General features: G+C 41.3%; 1 protein-coding gene across 1 annotated transcript in view; it reads left to right on the forward strand.

The window, feature by feature from the left end:
- The window catches only part of VWA8 (von Willebrand factor A domain containing 8), a 745717-nt gene that overhangs the window by 387223 nt on the left and 342768 nt on the right, over positions 1-15726 (forward strand). Inside the window, 1 exon segment of the mRNA XM_029602953.1 lies at positions 1605-1680. Coding sequence (XP_029458813.1) covers positions 1605-1680 — 76 coding nt within the window.

Raw genomic sequence — 15726 nt, forward strand, 5'->3', positions numbered from 1 at the left:
GGAAATGTGAAGGAATGTGTATGTGTGTGAGCGATTGGAAGCTCATGTGTATGAAAAAGGGATTGTGTGTATGTGAGGGTGCTAGCTTGTGTGAAAGGATTGTGTATGTGTGAGATAGAGCCTGTGTGGAGGGGTGCGTGAGAGAGAGACATATGTAGCCTGTGTGAGGATGTATGTGTGAGAGAGAAAGAGAGCTTGTGGGTGTGTATGCAAGAAAGAGGGCCCTATATGAGGGGATGTGTATGTGTGCGAGACAGTGAGTGAGTCTGTATGAGGGTGTGTGTATGTGTATTAGAGAGAGGGAGCATGTGTGTGAGAGAAGGAGGAATAGAGGTAGCCTGTGTGAGGATGTGTGTGTGAGAGAGAGAAAGGGAACTTGTGTAAGTGTGTATGCAAGAGAGAGGGCCCTGTATAAGGGGATGTGTGTGTGTGTGTGTGTGCAAGAGAGTGAGGGAGCCTGTATGAGGTTGTGTGTAAGTGTATTAGAAATTTGAGAAAGGGAGCATGTGTGTGAGAGAGGAGGAGGGACAGAGGGTGCCTGTGTGAGGGGCAGTACTGAGAACGGGGTCAAACTCTGGGACTGGCAATAGAGTGGAAGGGGTTGAGCCTAGAGGTAGAGGGGAGAGATACTGGCAAGTGGAGGAGTTGGGGCCTGAGAATGCAAAGTGGCCAGGGGAGTAGGGAGAGTGAGTGGAAGGGACACTCTTAGAGTGAATTTCTGCTCAAAAGATTTAAAATTCTGCATCTTTAAGTAATAACTTTTTTTTGTATTAATTTAAAATGTAATTACTTAAAGACTGTCATGTAAATTGTTTTATTTTGACCAATATAAAGTTTGCAGAATTTTACAGAATTTTAAGTTTTTGAGTGCAGAATTTTAAATTTTTTTGCACAGAATTCCCCCAGGAGTAACAAGGAAATTACAGCTTGCATTGCGATGATTCTCACTTTTTCTCCCAATCCTTTAATTTTAGAATTCTTTACAGCTTTGAAAACAAACACCACTATACCACCTTTGTATTACAACCTGCAATTTGCTTCTATATTCAAGTAATGTCTTGCCTACCTCATTTTGAACTGACCTGATAAAGGAGGCATTGCCCTCAAAATCTACTTACAAATCTATGAAGTTAGTCCAGTGAATAGGTATTGTCTACACTACTGCTTGTTGACTTTTATGTCTATGTTTGCAAGTGGACCAACATATGATTTCACACAAACAAGAAATCCAATATTAAATTGGCAAAAAAACCCCTATTTATTATTCACTGTTACTATATTATGTGACATTGTTCACTGTATTTTTTTTCTTTTCTATTTGGGGAATATGCAGCAGAGTTATTTATTTTCTTTTTACTTTGCAAAGTATAAATGTTCTTTGCTGGTCACAACTATATATAGCACCAAGCAGGAAAGAAATACTTCCAATCATGGGCAGTCATATTGATTTCAGTGTCCCTGCCAGAGCTGCTGCCATAGCACACTTTGCCTATGGGCAATTGCCATCAGCACTATGCTCTGTCTTCTGTTAACTTTTATTCTCTTGTTTGTTCTCACAAATCAATGGGTTTTATTACATTTTATGCCTTTTTTTGTAATTGCAGGGATACCACTGTGCAGAGCCTTACTTTACAGCCTTCAGTTAAAGATGGTATTATTACATATGAAGACTCACCACTGGTTAGTATTTACATTATACTTTTTTTTTTACTTAAAGGAATAAATATAGTTAAAAATTAATTTCTAAGCAAAAGACTCAAAAAGTTATAATCTGAGCACAACAAAAGATTAGTATTTTGGGCTAGCTCCGAGGCTTAGGCCACTGTGGCATGAGAGATTTGGGTTCAGCATCCTTGTTCGTCTTGGCCTGTTGGGTCTCTGTACACTAAGGGGATAAAGAACTCAGGCCCAAGGAAAGAGGGAAGCTACCACTACTTTGTTTGGCTTCTGTCAGCCAACAAATGGTGCTGAGGATGCACCTAAGATAGTCAGCTGGTTTAATTTTATCAGGCTAGGCTGATCTAGTTCCAGGTTTGACTTTTCTGTATACATGGATTTGTAATCCTGCTTTTCTTAGGGAATGCAATAGGCTGAATCCAGGAGTAAATCAACTTGGGCTGAAAAAATATATTTTTCCTGATTTATGTATTATATCTCTGATGTCTGTGCAACTGACCTGAGGTGTGTGTGGTAGTGTATATAAATAATTAACACAAAGGTCACAAGAAAAGCTGCTCCAGCACAAAACGTACCAAAGAAAGCACAGTTAATCAAAAGAAAAGAACAAAAGGACCACCACACTAAGCACTATCTGTCTCAGACCTTCATTGCTTTTTTAAATAATCATCAGTCAATAAACTGAAAATTTTGGAAGTTATTTTTAGGCAACTAAAATTAGAAATCCACTTTATCTTTATATTGTTTTGCTTATATTATAATCCCATCAGTCCTGACACACGCCGTGTTTCGAAGTAAACGTCTGCTTCGGGGGATTGTCTTATAAAGATCATATGCGTCCATGACATGCTCATCTCTTCTTGGGTTATCAATATGCCTTCACAGCCAGGAGAACTAGAAGGAAAGTCTCTGTTTAAGGCAGAAGTGAGCAAACATTTTGAGCTGTGGCAACCCCACCCCTTTCATTCATGTAGTTGGTTGGGGCCTCCCAAGATAGATTGCTACATATATGTTTTTATATATATATATATATATATATATATACATATATACACAAATGCACGCAAACATGAAGGGTATTCACCAGGCGGCCACACTGCCAACCAGTGGATCAAAGCCCTCATTTTGTTTCTCATCAAGTTGCTGAAAAGAGTAAGCTCACACATACACAGGCACAGAGAGGCAGAGACACCCTGTACCCAGATACACAAAGACACCCCACATACTGACAGACAGACACAGAGATCCCTCCCCACACACACATTCAGTTAACCCATTTCTTAGCAGATAGACACCCCGCATGCAGATACAGACACCCGCACGCAGTCAGGCACAGAAACACAGACATAGAACACACCTAGAGAGAAAAACACAGACAAACCACAAACAGACACTGAGGGAGACAGAAGATTACATCAGACACAGAGACATAGACTACGCACACAGACCAAAGCACACCAAATACAGGGAGAGACACATCACACCATACCCCAACCCACAGGCCATCCATCATAACGGTAAGGGCTGGAAACTTAAAAAAAAACCAAAACAAACAAACAAAAACTTAAGTGCCAGCCAACATTTTTTAGGAGGTGAGAAAAACTCTATCCCACCCTGCCCAATGTTTTGGAGGTTTTTTTGTTTTCACTAATTTTTTCTTTTTCTTTCTCTCCTTTTCTATTTTCTTAGTTCAACTTTTTTTATTTTCTCTGCTTTGATTTGCTAATTTAGCTTTTTACCTTTATTCTCCCTTCCCTACCTTCCTCCTCTCTCCCCTCCATTTCCTCATTCTCCCTGGCCTCTTTGCCAATTCCCCTCCCCAACCTCACCACTTGTTTTCTCCCTCTAGGCAACAGCGTGATCTCTCTGCCTGCATAGTGATCCGGCAGCAGCAGGGACTTCTCCCGGGCTGAGGCCTGAGGGTGTCAGCTCTTCCTGGGTTGTGGCTGTTCCCATGTCCAGTTCTGCAGCAGAGCAAGCAGCTCCCCACCTGGGCCCACCACAGCAGAAGCAGCTGCTCTCCCTGGCCCACCGAAAGAGACACATGGCTAAACCGTGGCATACTTACAATGATGTCATCATGCTCTTGCAGCTCCTTTCCTCTTGAGCTTGCAGTACATCCATAGCACTGAAAGTTGACTTTTTTTTCTTCCCTTCACTGATTGGGCTGTCAGTGTTCCCCCCCTTCAGGACTGTTCAAGCCGTCCCCCAGTTTGCTCATCCCTGCTCTAAGGGGTCACAGTTGGGGGTAGTAATAAACACTGAATACCAACAAATCAGTAAGAGAAAAATATTTAGTCTTTTATTATAAGATATCTCATAATATAAGCAGTGCAACTTACCAAATAATGCAGAGTAATGCCAGCTCAGCTCTTCTGAGCCATTACACTCTGTCACTGCCTCTAAACTTACACATCAATGGGTTAATTTGTTTGCATAACACTTTCTAATTGGTTGTCATTATAATTGTATCTCATATATAGATAATATGACTAGATTCTTGTAAGTCATATCATTTCTTGTAAATTGAGTCTAGAAGGCAGAAAAAAAATTAAAACTGACCTTTAATAACATACTGGTCAATCTTTAACATACATTTTAGCTTATCAACTGCCTTACTAATTCCTACAAGTTTGATCAGTGCAATCTCATTATCTTTTTTTCTTCATCACCATCAAAAGTGTCTGGTTTCATAGAAAACCTTCTCAAAGCTTCCTTACATCACTGTAGTAGTGATAGTCTTTCTTCCATCCTTCCCTGGGCCCTGTCTTCTGTGCTATAACACACAGTGTGTTAATTTGAACCATAGGGCTGGCCCAAAAAATACATATTTTTTCAGATGAAAAGTAAAATTAAGTTTTATATTATCTATAATATCAGTGCACATCATTGTTAATATAATTTACATTATTTACAAACTATCATTAGTGTAGTGTTTCCTTTGGGATCTTTACTAGAAAGTGGACCTGGTGTAGGACAGCTCTTCAGTCTCCCACTTCCTCTTAAAAAGAATCATCAACACAAAAGTGATACAAACAAGAACCTTATAGAAGGTCATACCTACAAAAAATGTCCTATACTCATACAGCAGCAACACCAACACCAACTACAACAGAATCAGCAGTTACAATACAGGCAGCGAAACTGTAATGGATCTCAACAGAAGCAAATCAATCGGCATCCCCTGAGATCCACTACATCCTTTTGATTCAGAACTAGCAAACCAATAAAACCCATTTCCAGACCTGGAAGTAGGGGAGAAAAGTTAAAATGTTTAAAAAATGTTGGAGTCCAATAACAACCAATAAATAGGTTTTGAAAATAATAAACAAAGGATATTTTCTAAACTTTGAAAACTTGCCATATTCAAACCCCCAAATCTATCGTCAACATCCAATAGATCAGCTAACCATAATACAGAAGGAGTTGAAATCACTTCTTCAGACAAAGATTTTTCAACCATTTCCTCCATCTCAAAAGGGAACAGGTTTTTATTTCAGGTACTTCTGGATTCTGAAAAAAACAGGAGATCTTCACCTATTGGTAGATCTCAGAGATCTAGATATTTATCTAAAAAAAAAAAAAAAAAAAGAAGTTCAAGATGAATTCTATAGGTTTCATATTACCACTCCTACAAAGATCATACTGGCTAACATCTTTGGTCCTAAAAGATGCCTATGTGCACATTACAATCAACAGAGCTCTTTGAAAGCACCTAAGATTCACCCTAGAAGATCAACATTACCAATAGATGGTGTTGCTTTTTGGTCTCACAGTAGCACCCAGAATAATGCCAAGCAGTAATAACAGCTCATTGTCACAGTTTTGCCTGCTGTACAGTCTTCCTTCCACCAGGGGTCTTCAGCGAACCTTGCTCACTACCCTGCCATGTCTCTCCTCACTGATTATACAGTGCCCAAGCCTCAGTCCTACTTAACCTAGCCATTCAGACCAAAACAGCATCTGGAATTTATAGGCACAGAGTTGAATATGATCAAAGTGAAAACATATCTTCCAATGAAGAAAGTGAACAAATTAATCAGCTTAGCACAAGAAGTGAAAGCAACGAAATGGGTAACAGCCAAACAATACATAAAACTACTAGGACACATGGCATCAAGAATGTATATAACACTGTTATCACAACTAAAATTGAGACAAACTCAATGGCATCTAAAAAGCAAGTGGAATCAGCTCATTCAGCCACTAAGCTACATAATCAACCTAAACAATGATGTGTGACATCATTGGCGGCATCGGACTTGTCTCTCTGAGTTAGAGCATGTGTGGGAGTTCCCACATGGCATTGCCTCGTGAGCATTCTTGGTCATTTTTTGTCTGCGCATAACATGGACAGGAACTCAGTCTCCTATAATTTTTCTGTAAAAATCCTTTTTCAATTCAATATTTTTTCTTCATTTTCTTCATATTAAGTTGCCTTGCTGCCTTTGCATCCCCAACAGCACTTCTCAGTGCTACCAAAAGAAACAATCATACCACTGAAGTGTGGGCTTCTCTTCCACCATGTCTGGACAGAAGAAGAAATCAACTATGGTGAGTGTTTTCAAAAGTTGTATCTGTGGAAAGATTGTGGGGTAGATTTTATAAATTTATGCGCGCGTACTTTTGTTCATGCACCAGGCGCGAACAAAAGTACCCTGGATTTTATAAGATACGCGCGTAGCCACGCGTATCTTATAAACTCCGGGGTTGGCGCGCGCAAAGGGGTGCACATTTGTGCAACCTGCGCGCGCCGAGCCCGGCGCGCGCTGCCTGTTCCCTCCAAGGCCGCTCCGAAATCGGATGGAACAGGCGCGCCAGCGGGCTGTTGGCGCGCCATCACCCGACCCGGGGGCTGGTCCGGAGGCCTTGACCACGCCCCTGGGCCAGCATCACACCCCCGACATGCCTCCCGCCCCGCCCCAAAATTTGCGCTGCCCACCAGACACACCCCCGACATGCCCCCTTTGCAAAGCCCCGGGACTTACTCGTGTCCCGGGGCTTGTGCGCACCGCCGAGCCTATGCAAAATAGGCTCAGCGCGCACAGGGGCCTTTTAAGAGGGTTATGCGCGTAACCCTTTTAAAATCCGGCCCTATGCCCCTTACTGATGGACACGAACTATGTTATCGATGCTTCAGTCCAGAACATGACCAGAAGAATTGCAATGCCTATGGACACACATCCCCACACTTGCATAGGTTCAGGGAGCTTTGCATCAAGGAACTGCATAAATCTCTCCAGAGTCTCAGTAGTCCTCATCCCACAATGCAGCCTCATCTGCCTCGCTGGGAAAGAGTTGAGCAGTGTTATGGTTTTGAGGTGTTGGAGTGGATTCTTGGGTACTGTGATGATGACCACTCCCACGGGGAGGAGCCCCATGAGGATCCACATTACTAGACTAGACTCGAGATACACAAACACAGAGATTTATCTTTTATTATACAGCAGAATGATACCACCAGAGGTGGCAGTAGTGAGGTGATACAGAGGTAGCAGTTCAGGGGCCCTAGGCAGAGGAGACCAGTTTCGCAATGATAGTATAGGGAGTGCAGGATGCAGGTTCCCAGTGCTAATCTGTAGATGAGACAGACTGACAATGTTAGATTACTCACTAAGTTGGTAGCTGTATAGATGGAGATCCCAGCAGGCAGAAGTAGTTTAATACAGGCACCGAGGCAGGGAGAGCAGGCCCTCGAGGAGCGAGTACCTGATCCCTGATAGGCACCTGAAAGAAAGCAAAGGGCCCCTGAGGAGCGAGTATCCAGGTTAGAGAATTACCCCGAAGGGCAGAGAGAGCTTCCAGCGGCAGCAGGGAAGCAGCAGAGTAGCTTAGACCGGACAAGTCCAATCCTTGCTAACTCGATTTGTTAGCAAACGAAGGGCAGGCTAAATATCCGGATGGCGTGACGTCACTTGAAGGGGCCGCCCCCGAGGTTCCCACCATGACGTGGATAAAGACGTGGGTGGCGTGCGTGCGCGCACCTTCAGAGGCCCTCAGCAGAAACATGGTGGATTGCCTTGCCATTGCTGTCCCGGGGACGCCGGAGAGAGCAGCATGTAGATGCGGTGGTAGCCATCTTCCCAAGGCTAGCGGGGAGAGCAGAGAGGTGAGGCACAGAGGTTGAAGCCATCTGAGACCGATAGGCACAACAGTCAGGAGCTTATAAAAAAAACTCCTCTGTCTGCTCAGGCCAAAGCCCCGAGATAGTTGCATTTCTCCCAGCCTCCAAGCCTCCCACATCATGTGGCACTCCATCCAGATCCCTTTCATTTACTGCATTTTTAACTGGAAGTCCAATTGCTTCTATAACAACGAGTGATAGAATCAATTCTAGTGTTTCTATTCCTGATACTTCCATATCCACAAGAAACTGGGAATCTGCATCCTATTCTCGACTTGAGATGCCTGAACAAACATTTTCTCCAAGAGGAATTCAAAATGAACTCCCTAGCATGATCCTGCATTATTTTCAGAAGGATGAATGGGTGTGTGCATTGGATCTAAAGGATGCATACACTCATATACTGATCCCACGCTTTGCAGTGATGCTACCTCTTCTTCCAGATGGATACTTCCCACTAATAGTAGAGTACTTCTGTTTGGCCTGTCATCAACCTAGTGGCAGATCATCTCCATCACCAGGGAATATAAATCTTTCCATACCTGGACAATTTACTTATCACAGTAAACTCAAGAGATGACATGCTTCGCTCTCTGGGCTCAACAATACTTAGGTTTCCTGGTCAACTTTGAGAAATCAAGCATGGAGCCCATTGAGACATTTATATTTATCAGGGCTTGGAGAAACTTGATAAAGAAAGAGCATTCCTGCCTCCCAACTGAGTGAAACCATGACTTTGCTCATCCTCAACCTCCTCTCTTCTCCACACTTGTCCACCAGATGGCTTCTGGTAGTCATTAGTCACACAGCAGCAGCCATCCAAGTGGTTCTGCTGACCCATCTTCACATCTGGTTCCTCAAGTGAGGTCTGTGTACCTAATGGGATCAACTAACTCAACTGCTATCATCTCAAATGCAAATCACAGTGACCATAAAATGGGAGTCATGGTATTGGCTACACCCATGAGTTCTCAAAGAAGGAACCCATCTTTGCTTTCTTCCCTATCAAGTGGTTCTGGCAAAGGATGCTTCCACCAAAGGATGGGGAGTGCACACTGGAATCCTTCGAACACAAGGCATCTGGACTCTTCAAGAGAGCTGTTATGAAATCAGTCTTCTAAGGTTGAGATCAGTCAGATACACTCTATCAGTCTTTGTGCATTTTTTTCAAGGAAACAGCATCCTGATTCAAACAGACAACCAGGTTGCAATGTTTTACATCAACAAGCAAGGAGGAATGGAATCATGGCATCTATCAGGAAGCTCTAATAATCTGGAATTGGGTGGAAAAGAATCGAGCTATTCCCCATACCACCTATTTGCTGGAGCATCTCCAGCTAGCAGATCATCTCAGTAGAGTGTTTAAACAACCTGAGTGGTCTACAGCCATCAGTGGCTGACAAACTCTTTAGTTTATGGGTCTGTCAGTGAACCTTTCACGTCACAGCAGTACACGAAATGAGTTTTGCTCAGTTTTGCCAAGTGATCACAAACTGGATCAAGATGCTTTTCTTCTCAGTGAGGACAAAGCCTCATGTTCTCTTTTCTTCCATTGTCGCTTATTGCCATAACAGTACAGAAGGTTCTTCAGGACTGCAGTCATCTTATTCTTATAGCCCTGGTGTGGCCCAGACAGATCTGATATGCATATTTTGTACAACTTTCCAGTAGTCCTCCCATACCTCTGGGTTGTTAACTCAGGAAGATGGGAAATTTTATCATCTCAACCTCATAGCTTGGATGCTGAGCACTCTGTGATCGCTGACCTTCACTTATGGACATACTAGTGTTTTCTAGAAGAATCTATTCATTCAAATGGAATAGGTACTCCAAATGATCTAAACAAAACATTTTGGACCCATTTTTTTTGCAAACTTAAGCATCTGCTGAAATACTTGCTCCACCTTTCTCAATAGGCCTCACCCCTTCTTTGGTGTGAGTGCACATCAGTGCTTTAAGAACATAAGAACATAAGAAAATGCCATACTGGGTCAGACCAAGGGTCCATCAAGCCCAGCATCCTGTTTCCAACAGTGGCCAATCCAGGCCATAAGAACCTGGCAAGTACACAAAAACTAAGTCTATTCTATGTTACCATTGCTAATGGCAGTGGCTATTCTCTAAGTGAACTTAATAGCAGGTAATGGACTTCTCCTCCAAGAACTTATCCAATCCTTTTTTAAACACAGCTATACTAACTGCACTAACCACATCCTCTGGCAACAAATTCCAGAATTTAATTGTGCATTGAGTAAAAAAGAACTTTCTCCAATTAGTTTTAAATGTGCCCCATGCTAACTTCATGGAGTGCCCCCTAGTTTTTCTACTAACCAAAAGAGTAAATAACCGATTCACATCTACCCGTTATAGACCTCTCATGATTTTAAACACCTCTATCATATCCCCCTTCAGTCGTCTCTTCTCCAAGTTGAAAAGTCCTAACCTCTTTAGTCTTTCCTCATAGGGGAGTTGTTCCATTCCCCTTATCATTTTGGTAGCCCTTCTCTGTACCTTCTCCATCGCAATTATATCTTTTTTTGAGATGCGGCGACCAGAATTGTACACAGTATTCAAGGTGCGGTCTCACCATGGAGCGATACAGAGGCATTATGACATTTTCCGTTTTATTCACCATTCCCTTTCTAATAATTCCCAACATTCTGTTTGCTTTTTTGACTGCCGCAGCACACTGTACCAACGATTTCAATGTGTTATCCACTATGACACCTAGATCTCTTTCTTGGGTTGTAGCACCTAATATGGAACCCAACATTGTGTAATTATAGCATGGGTTATTTTTCCCTATATGCATCACCTTGCACTTATCCACATTAAATTTCATCTGCCATTTGGATGCCCAATTTTCCAGTCTCACAAGGTCTTCCTGCAATTTATCACAATCTGCTTGTGATTTAACTACTCTGAACAATTTTGTGTCATCTGCAAATTTGATTATCTCACTTGTCGTATTTCTTTCCAGATCATTTATAAATATATTGAAAAGTAAGGGTCCCAATACAGATCCCTGAGGCACTCCACTGTCCACTCCCTTCCACTGAGAAAATTGCCCATTTAATCCTACTCTCTGTTTCCTGTCTTTTAGCCAGTTTGCAATCCACGAAAGGACATCGCCACCTATCCCATGACTTTTTACTTTTCCTAGAAGCCTCTTATGAGGAACTTTGTCAAACGCCTTCTGAAAATCCAAGTATACTATATCTACCGGTTCACCTTTATCCACATGTTTATTAACTCCTTCAAAAGAGTGAAGCAGATTTGTGAGGCAAGACTTGCCCTGGGTAAAGCCATGCTGACTTTGTTCCATTAAACCATGTCTTTCTATATGTTCTGTGATTTTGATGTTTAGAACACTTTCCACTATTTTTCCTGGCACTGAAGTCAGGCTAACTGGTCTGTAGTTTCCCGAATCACCCCTGGAGCCCTTTTTAAATATTGGGGTTACATTCGCTATCCTCCAGTCTTCAGGTACAATGGATGATTTTAATGATAAGTTACAAATTTTTAATAATAGGTCTGAAATTTCATTTTTTAGTTCCTTCAGAACTCTGGGGTGTATACCATCCAGTCCAGGTGATTTACTACTCTTCAGTTTGTCAATCAGGCCTACCACATCTTCTAGGTTCACCGTGATTTGATTCAGTCCATCTGAATCATTACCCATGAAAACCTTCTCCATTACGGGTACCTCCCCAACATCCTCTTCAGTAAACACCGAAGCAAAGAAATCATTTAATCTTTCCACAATGGCCTTATCTTCTCTAAGTGCCCCTTTAACCCCTCGATCATCTAACGGTCCAACTGACTCCCTCACAGGCTTTCTGCTTCGGATATATTTTAAAAAGTTTTTACTATGAGTTTTTGCCTCTACAGCCAACTTCTTTTCAAATTCTCTCTTAGCCTGTCTTATCAATGTCTTACATTGAACTTGCCAATGTTTATGCTTTATCCTATTTTCTTCTGTTGGATCCTTCTTCCAATTTTTGAATGAAGATCTTTTGGCTAAAATAGCTTCTTTCACCTCCCCTTTTAACCATGCCGGTAATCGTTTTGCCTTCTTTCCACCTTTCTTAATGTGTGGAATACATGTGGACTGTGCTTCTAGAATGGTATTTTTTAACAATGACCACGCCTCTTGGACATTTTTTACTTTTGTAGCTGCTCCTTTCAGTTTTTTTCTAACAATTTTTCTCATTTTATCAAAGTTTCCCTTTTGAAAGTTTAGCACGAGAGCCTTGGATTTGCACACTGTTCCTTTTCCAGTCATTAAATCAAATTTGATCATATTATGATCACTATTGCCAAGCGGCCCCTCATAGTATGATCACTATTGCCAAGCGGCTGCTTTAGCAGTTTACCATACAAAAGCAGATGACAAAATATCTATTCATCCATTGATGTTTCGTTTCATGAAAGGCCTATGGCATGTCAAGCCCCCTGGTACAAAAGCTACCTGTTCTATGGGACCTGAATGTGATCCTTTCTCAACTATTGAAATCTCCCTTTGAGCTAATAGAATCATCTTCTCTGAAGTACTTGACATGGAAGATGGTGTTCCTTGTCACAGTCACTTTATTTGAGTTTCAACGAACTTCAAGCTCTCATCCACTAACCTTGTACATCCAATTCTTCCACAACAGGGTGATTCTCCCTACTAATCCGAAATTTCTGCCAAAAATCAACTCAGCTTTTCATATCAAATCCATTGTATTGCCTACCTTCTTTCCTTCGCCCGATGCGCATGACAGTGAAAAAGTCCTTCATAATCTGGAGCACAAAAGGGCTTTAGAGTATTAAAAGAAAACATACTTAGCCGCATCGTAAAACCTCTCAAGTATCTGTCTCATACAATCCCAAAAGGCTAGAAGTCATGATCACCAAGCTTACTTTATCTAACTGGCTGGCTGAGTACATTCATCACTGCTACGTCTTAGCAGGACTGTATGTCACAGAATGTGTAAAGGCTCATCAGGTGAGAGCAATGGCTGCTTCCATTGCTCATTTTCAAAAAGTGCCTATTGAAGATATCTGCAAAACTGCAACTTGGTCTTCTGTTCATACCTTTACTTCCCACTACTGTCTTGATTACCTCTGAAAGACTGACAGTAAATTTGGACAAGCAGTTTTGCAAAATCTGATCTCACTGTAGTCCATTCTCCACATTTGGGGCCAAGTTGCATTCTGAGTAAACACTCTGCTGCAGTCCTCAACTTGGGACTCCCCACATGTAATGGCTAATTCATTCTGATAGCTATGAAAAACACCATTTACAATAGGCGACTTCTTTAATTTATATTCTACATGGTGAACAATCAAAAGAAACCTACTATTTGGTTAGAAATTCCACCTTCTAATAATACAAGCTATAGTGACGATGGACATATCTCATGGATAGGGAGCACATCTCAGTGCCATCTGTTCACAATGAGAATGATCGAAAGAAGAATCTATTCTTGATATCAGTCTTCTAGATCTGAGTGATTTTCAGTCCTCTAAAAACATTTGAGCCTTGGCTGGAAAACAAAACCATACAAATACAATCTGGTAGCTATGTTCTATATAATAAAGCAGGAAGGAATAGTATTCAACCTATTCTGCAAAGATTCCATGGCTATATAGAACTGGGCAACCAAAAGGAAAATTCAGATTTCGGAATTCTACCTACCAAGAAAATAAAATAATATAGCTGGGAGATTGAGCTTCAGTTACATCCATTCAAAAGGTCACTTAACAATTTCATTCCACAGGACCTTATCACAACTTGGGGGACACACCAGGTGTAGACCTATTTGCATCTCCATTCAATCACAGACTACAGAAGTATTATTCGAAAAGGCCATTACAATATGCAATAGCAAAGGATGCTTTTCTAATTCCATGGAACGAAGGGATGGTATATTCTTTTCCACCAATTCCTTTAATAACAAGGACAATTTTGAAATTAAGGCAAGACAAAGGAACTATGATCTTGTTAGCACCCTGCTGGTCTCATAAGAGCTGGTTCCATGTTTGATCAGACTGGCAGCCAATATACCTGTAAAATTACTGATAATTCTGAACCTGTTCACTCAATAAGGGGGAATGGCCCTGTATCCCAACCTCCAGCCTCAAGCATTGACAGCATGGATGTTGAAAGCAACATAATCAAGCAGCTACATTTACTCAAAGAGTAAATGAAATTCTAATGGCATCCAGAAAACCTGTTACAAGAAAATCCTACAATTTCAAATGGAAAATATTCACTAACTGATGAACAAATCAAGAACACCCTTTCGCTTATTCAACTTTGAAAATACTCCAGTATGTACTTCACAGTATGGACCTGGACTAAAAAATTACATCAGAGTACATTTGACCACAATAGCAGATTATCTCAACATGAGTGAAGGAAAACCAATTTCTCAGCCACCATTAGTGGCTAGATTCATAAAAGGTCTGTACAACCTTAGACTGCCACTAAAAAAGAATTTGCACCTCAATGGGACTTGAATATTGTGTTGGCACATCTTTTGAAACTGCCATTTGAGCCAATGTCGACTGGAGATATGAAGTTCCTAGCATGGAAAACCTTATTTCTAATAGTTACTTCAGCCAGAAGAGTAAGTGAACTATAGGCATTAGTAAGAACATAAGAAATTGCCATGCTGGGTTAGACCAAGGGTCCATCAAGCCCAGCATCCTGTTTCCAACAGAGGCTAAATCAGGCCACAAGAACCTGGCAATTACCCAAACACTAAGAAGATCCCATGCTACTGATGCAATTAATAGCAGTGGCTATTCCCTAAGTAAACTTGATTAATAGCCATTAATGGACTTCTCCTCCAAGAACGTATCCAAACCTTTTTTGAACCCAGCTACACTAACTGCACTAACCACATCCTCTGGCAACAAATTCCAGAGCTTTATTGTGCGTTGAGTGAAAAAGAATTTTCTCCGATTAGTCTTAAATGTGCTACTTGTTAACTTCATGGCATGAACCTATACTCTGTGTGCAAAAATATTCAAAAACAAAGTATTTCTTAGAACTCACCCAAAGTTTCTTCCTAAAGTAGATTCACAATTCCACTTAAATCAAGAAATAATACTACCAATGTTCTTTCCTAAACCACATGCGATAACAGCTGAACTGTCTGGTCTGCAGAAGAGCCCTCTTGTTTTATTTGGACAGAGTGCAAACCTTCAGGAAATTGAGCCAGCTTCTCATATCATATGACAGAACTAAAAAAAAAAAAAAGGTCAGCTGTTTAAAAACAAACTTTATCAAGATGGTTGACACAATGTATCTTTCACAGCTTTGCAACTATGAGGTTGGAAATTCTGCATACAATAAAGGCGCATCAGATACAAGCAAAGTTCGTGTCAACAGCACATCACAATTCAGCATCAATCTAAGATTTCTGCAAGGTTGCCTCATGCCACTGTACATACTTTTTCATGCAATGACAGTTCATTTGGACAAGAAATGCTTAGGAACATTTCTAAATAATCAAAACATGTATTATTATTTTTATTTATTTATTTAATTTCTGCTTTTCACACTTTTTTTTTCAGCATTTCAAAGCAGATTACATTCAGGTACTGTGGGTATTTCCCTATCCCCAGAGGGCTTACAATCTAAGTTTGTACCTGAGGCAATGGAGGGTAAAGTGACTTGCCCAAGGTCACAAGGAGTGCCAGTGGGACTTGAACGCTGGTCTCCTGGTTCATAGCCCACTGCTCTAACCACTAGGCTACTCCTCCACTCCTACTTCCTGCAATACACAAAACAGATTGCCAAGAAACCATTAAAAGTCGTAACTAATTTGAAGCAACCCTCAGCTAGTGAAGCCCATCTTGTGTGACTGTTGTGCTTGTCCACGGAGAAAGCGAAGTTGCTTACCTGTAACAGGTGTCCTTCGTGGACAGCA

This window comes from Rhinatrema bivittatum, chromosome 5 (assembly GCF_901001135.1).
Source record: "Rhinatrema bivittatum chromosome 5, aRhiBiv1.1, whole genome shotgun sequence".
NCBI lineage: Eukaryota > Metazoa > Chordata > Amphibia > Gymnophiona > Rhinatrematidae > Rhinatrema > Rhinatrema bivittatum.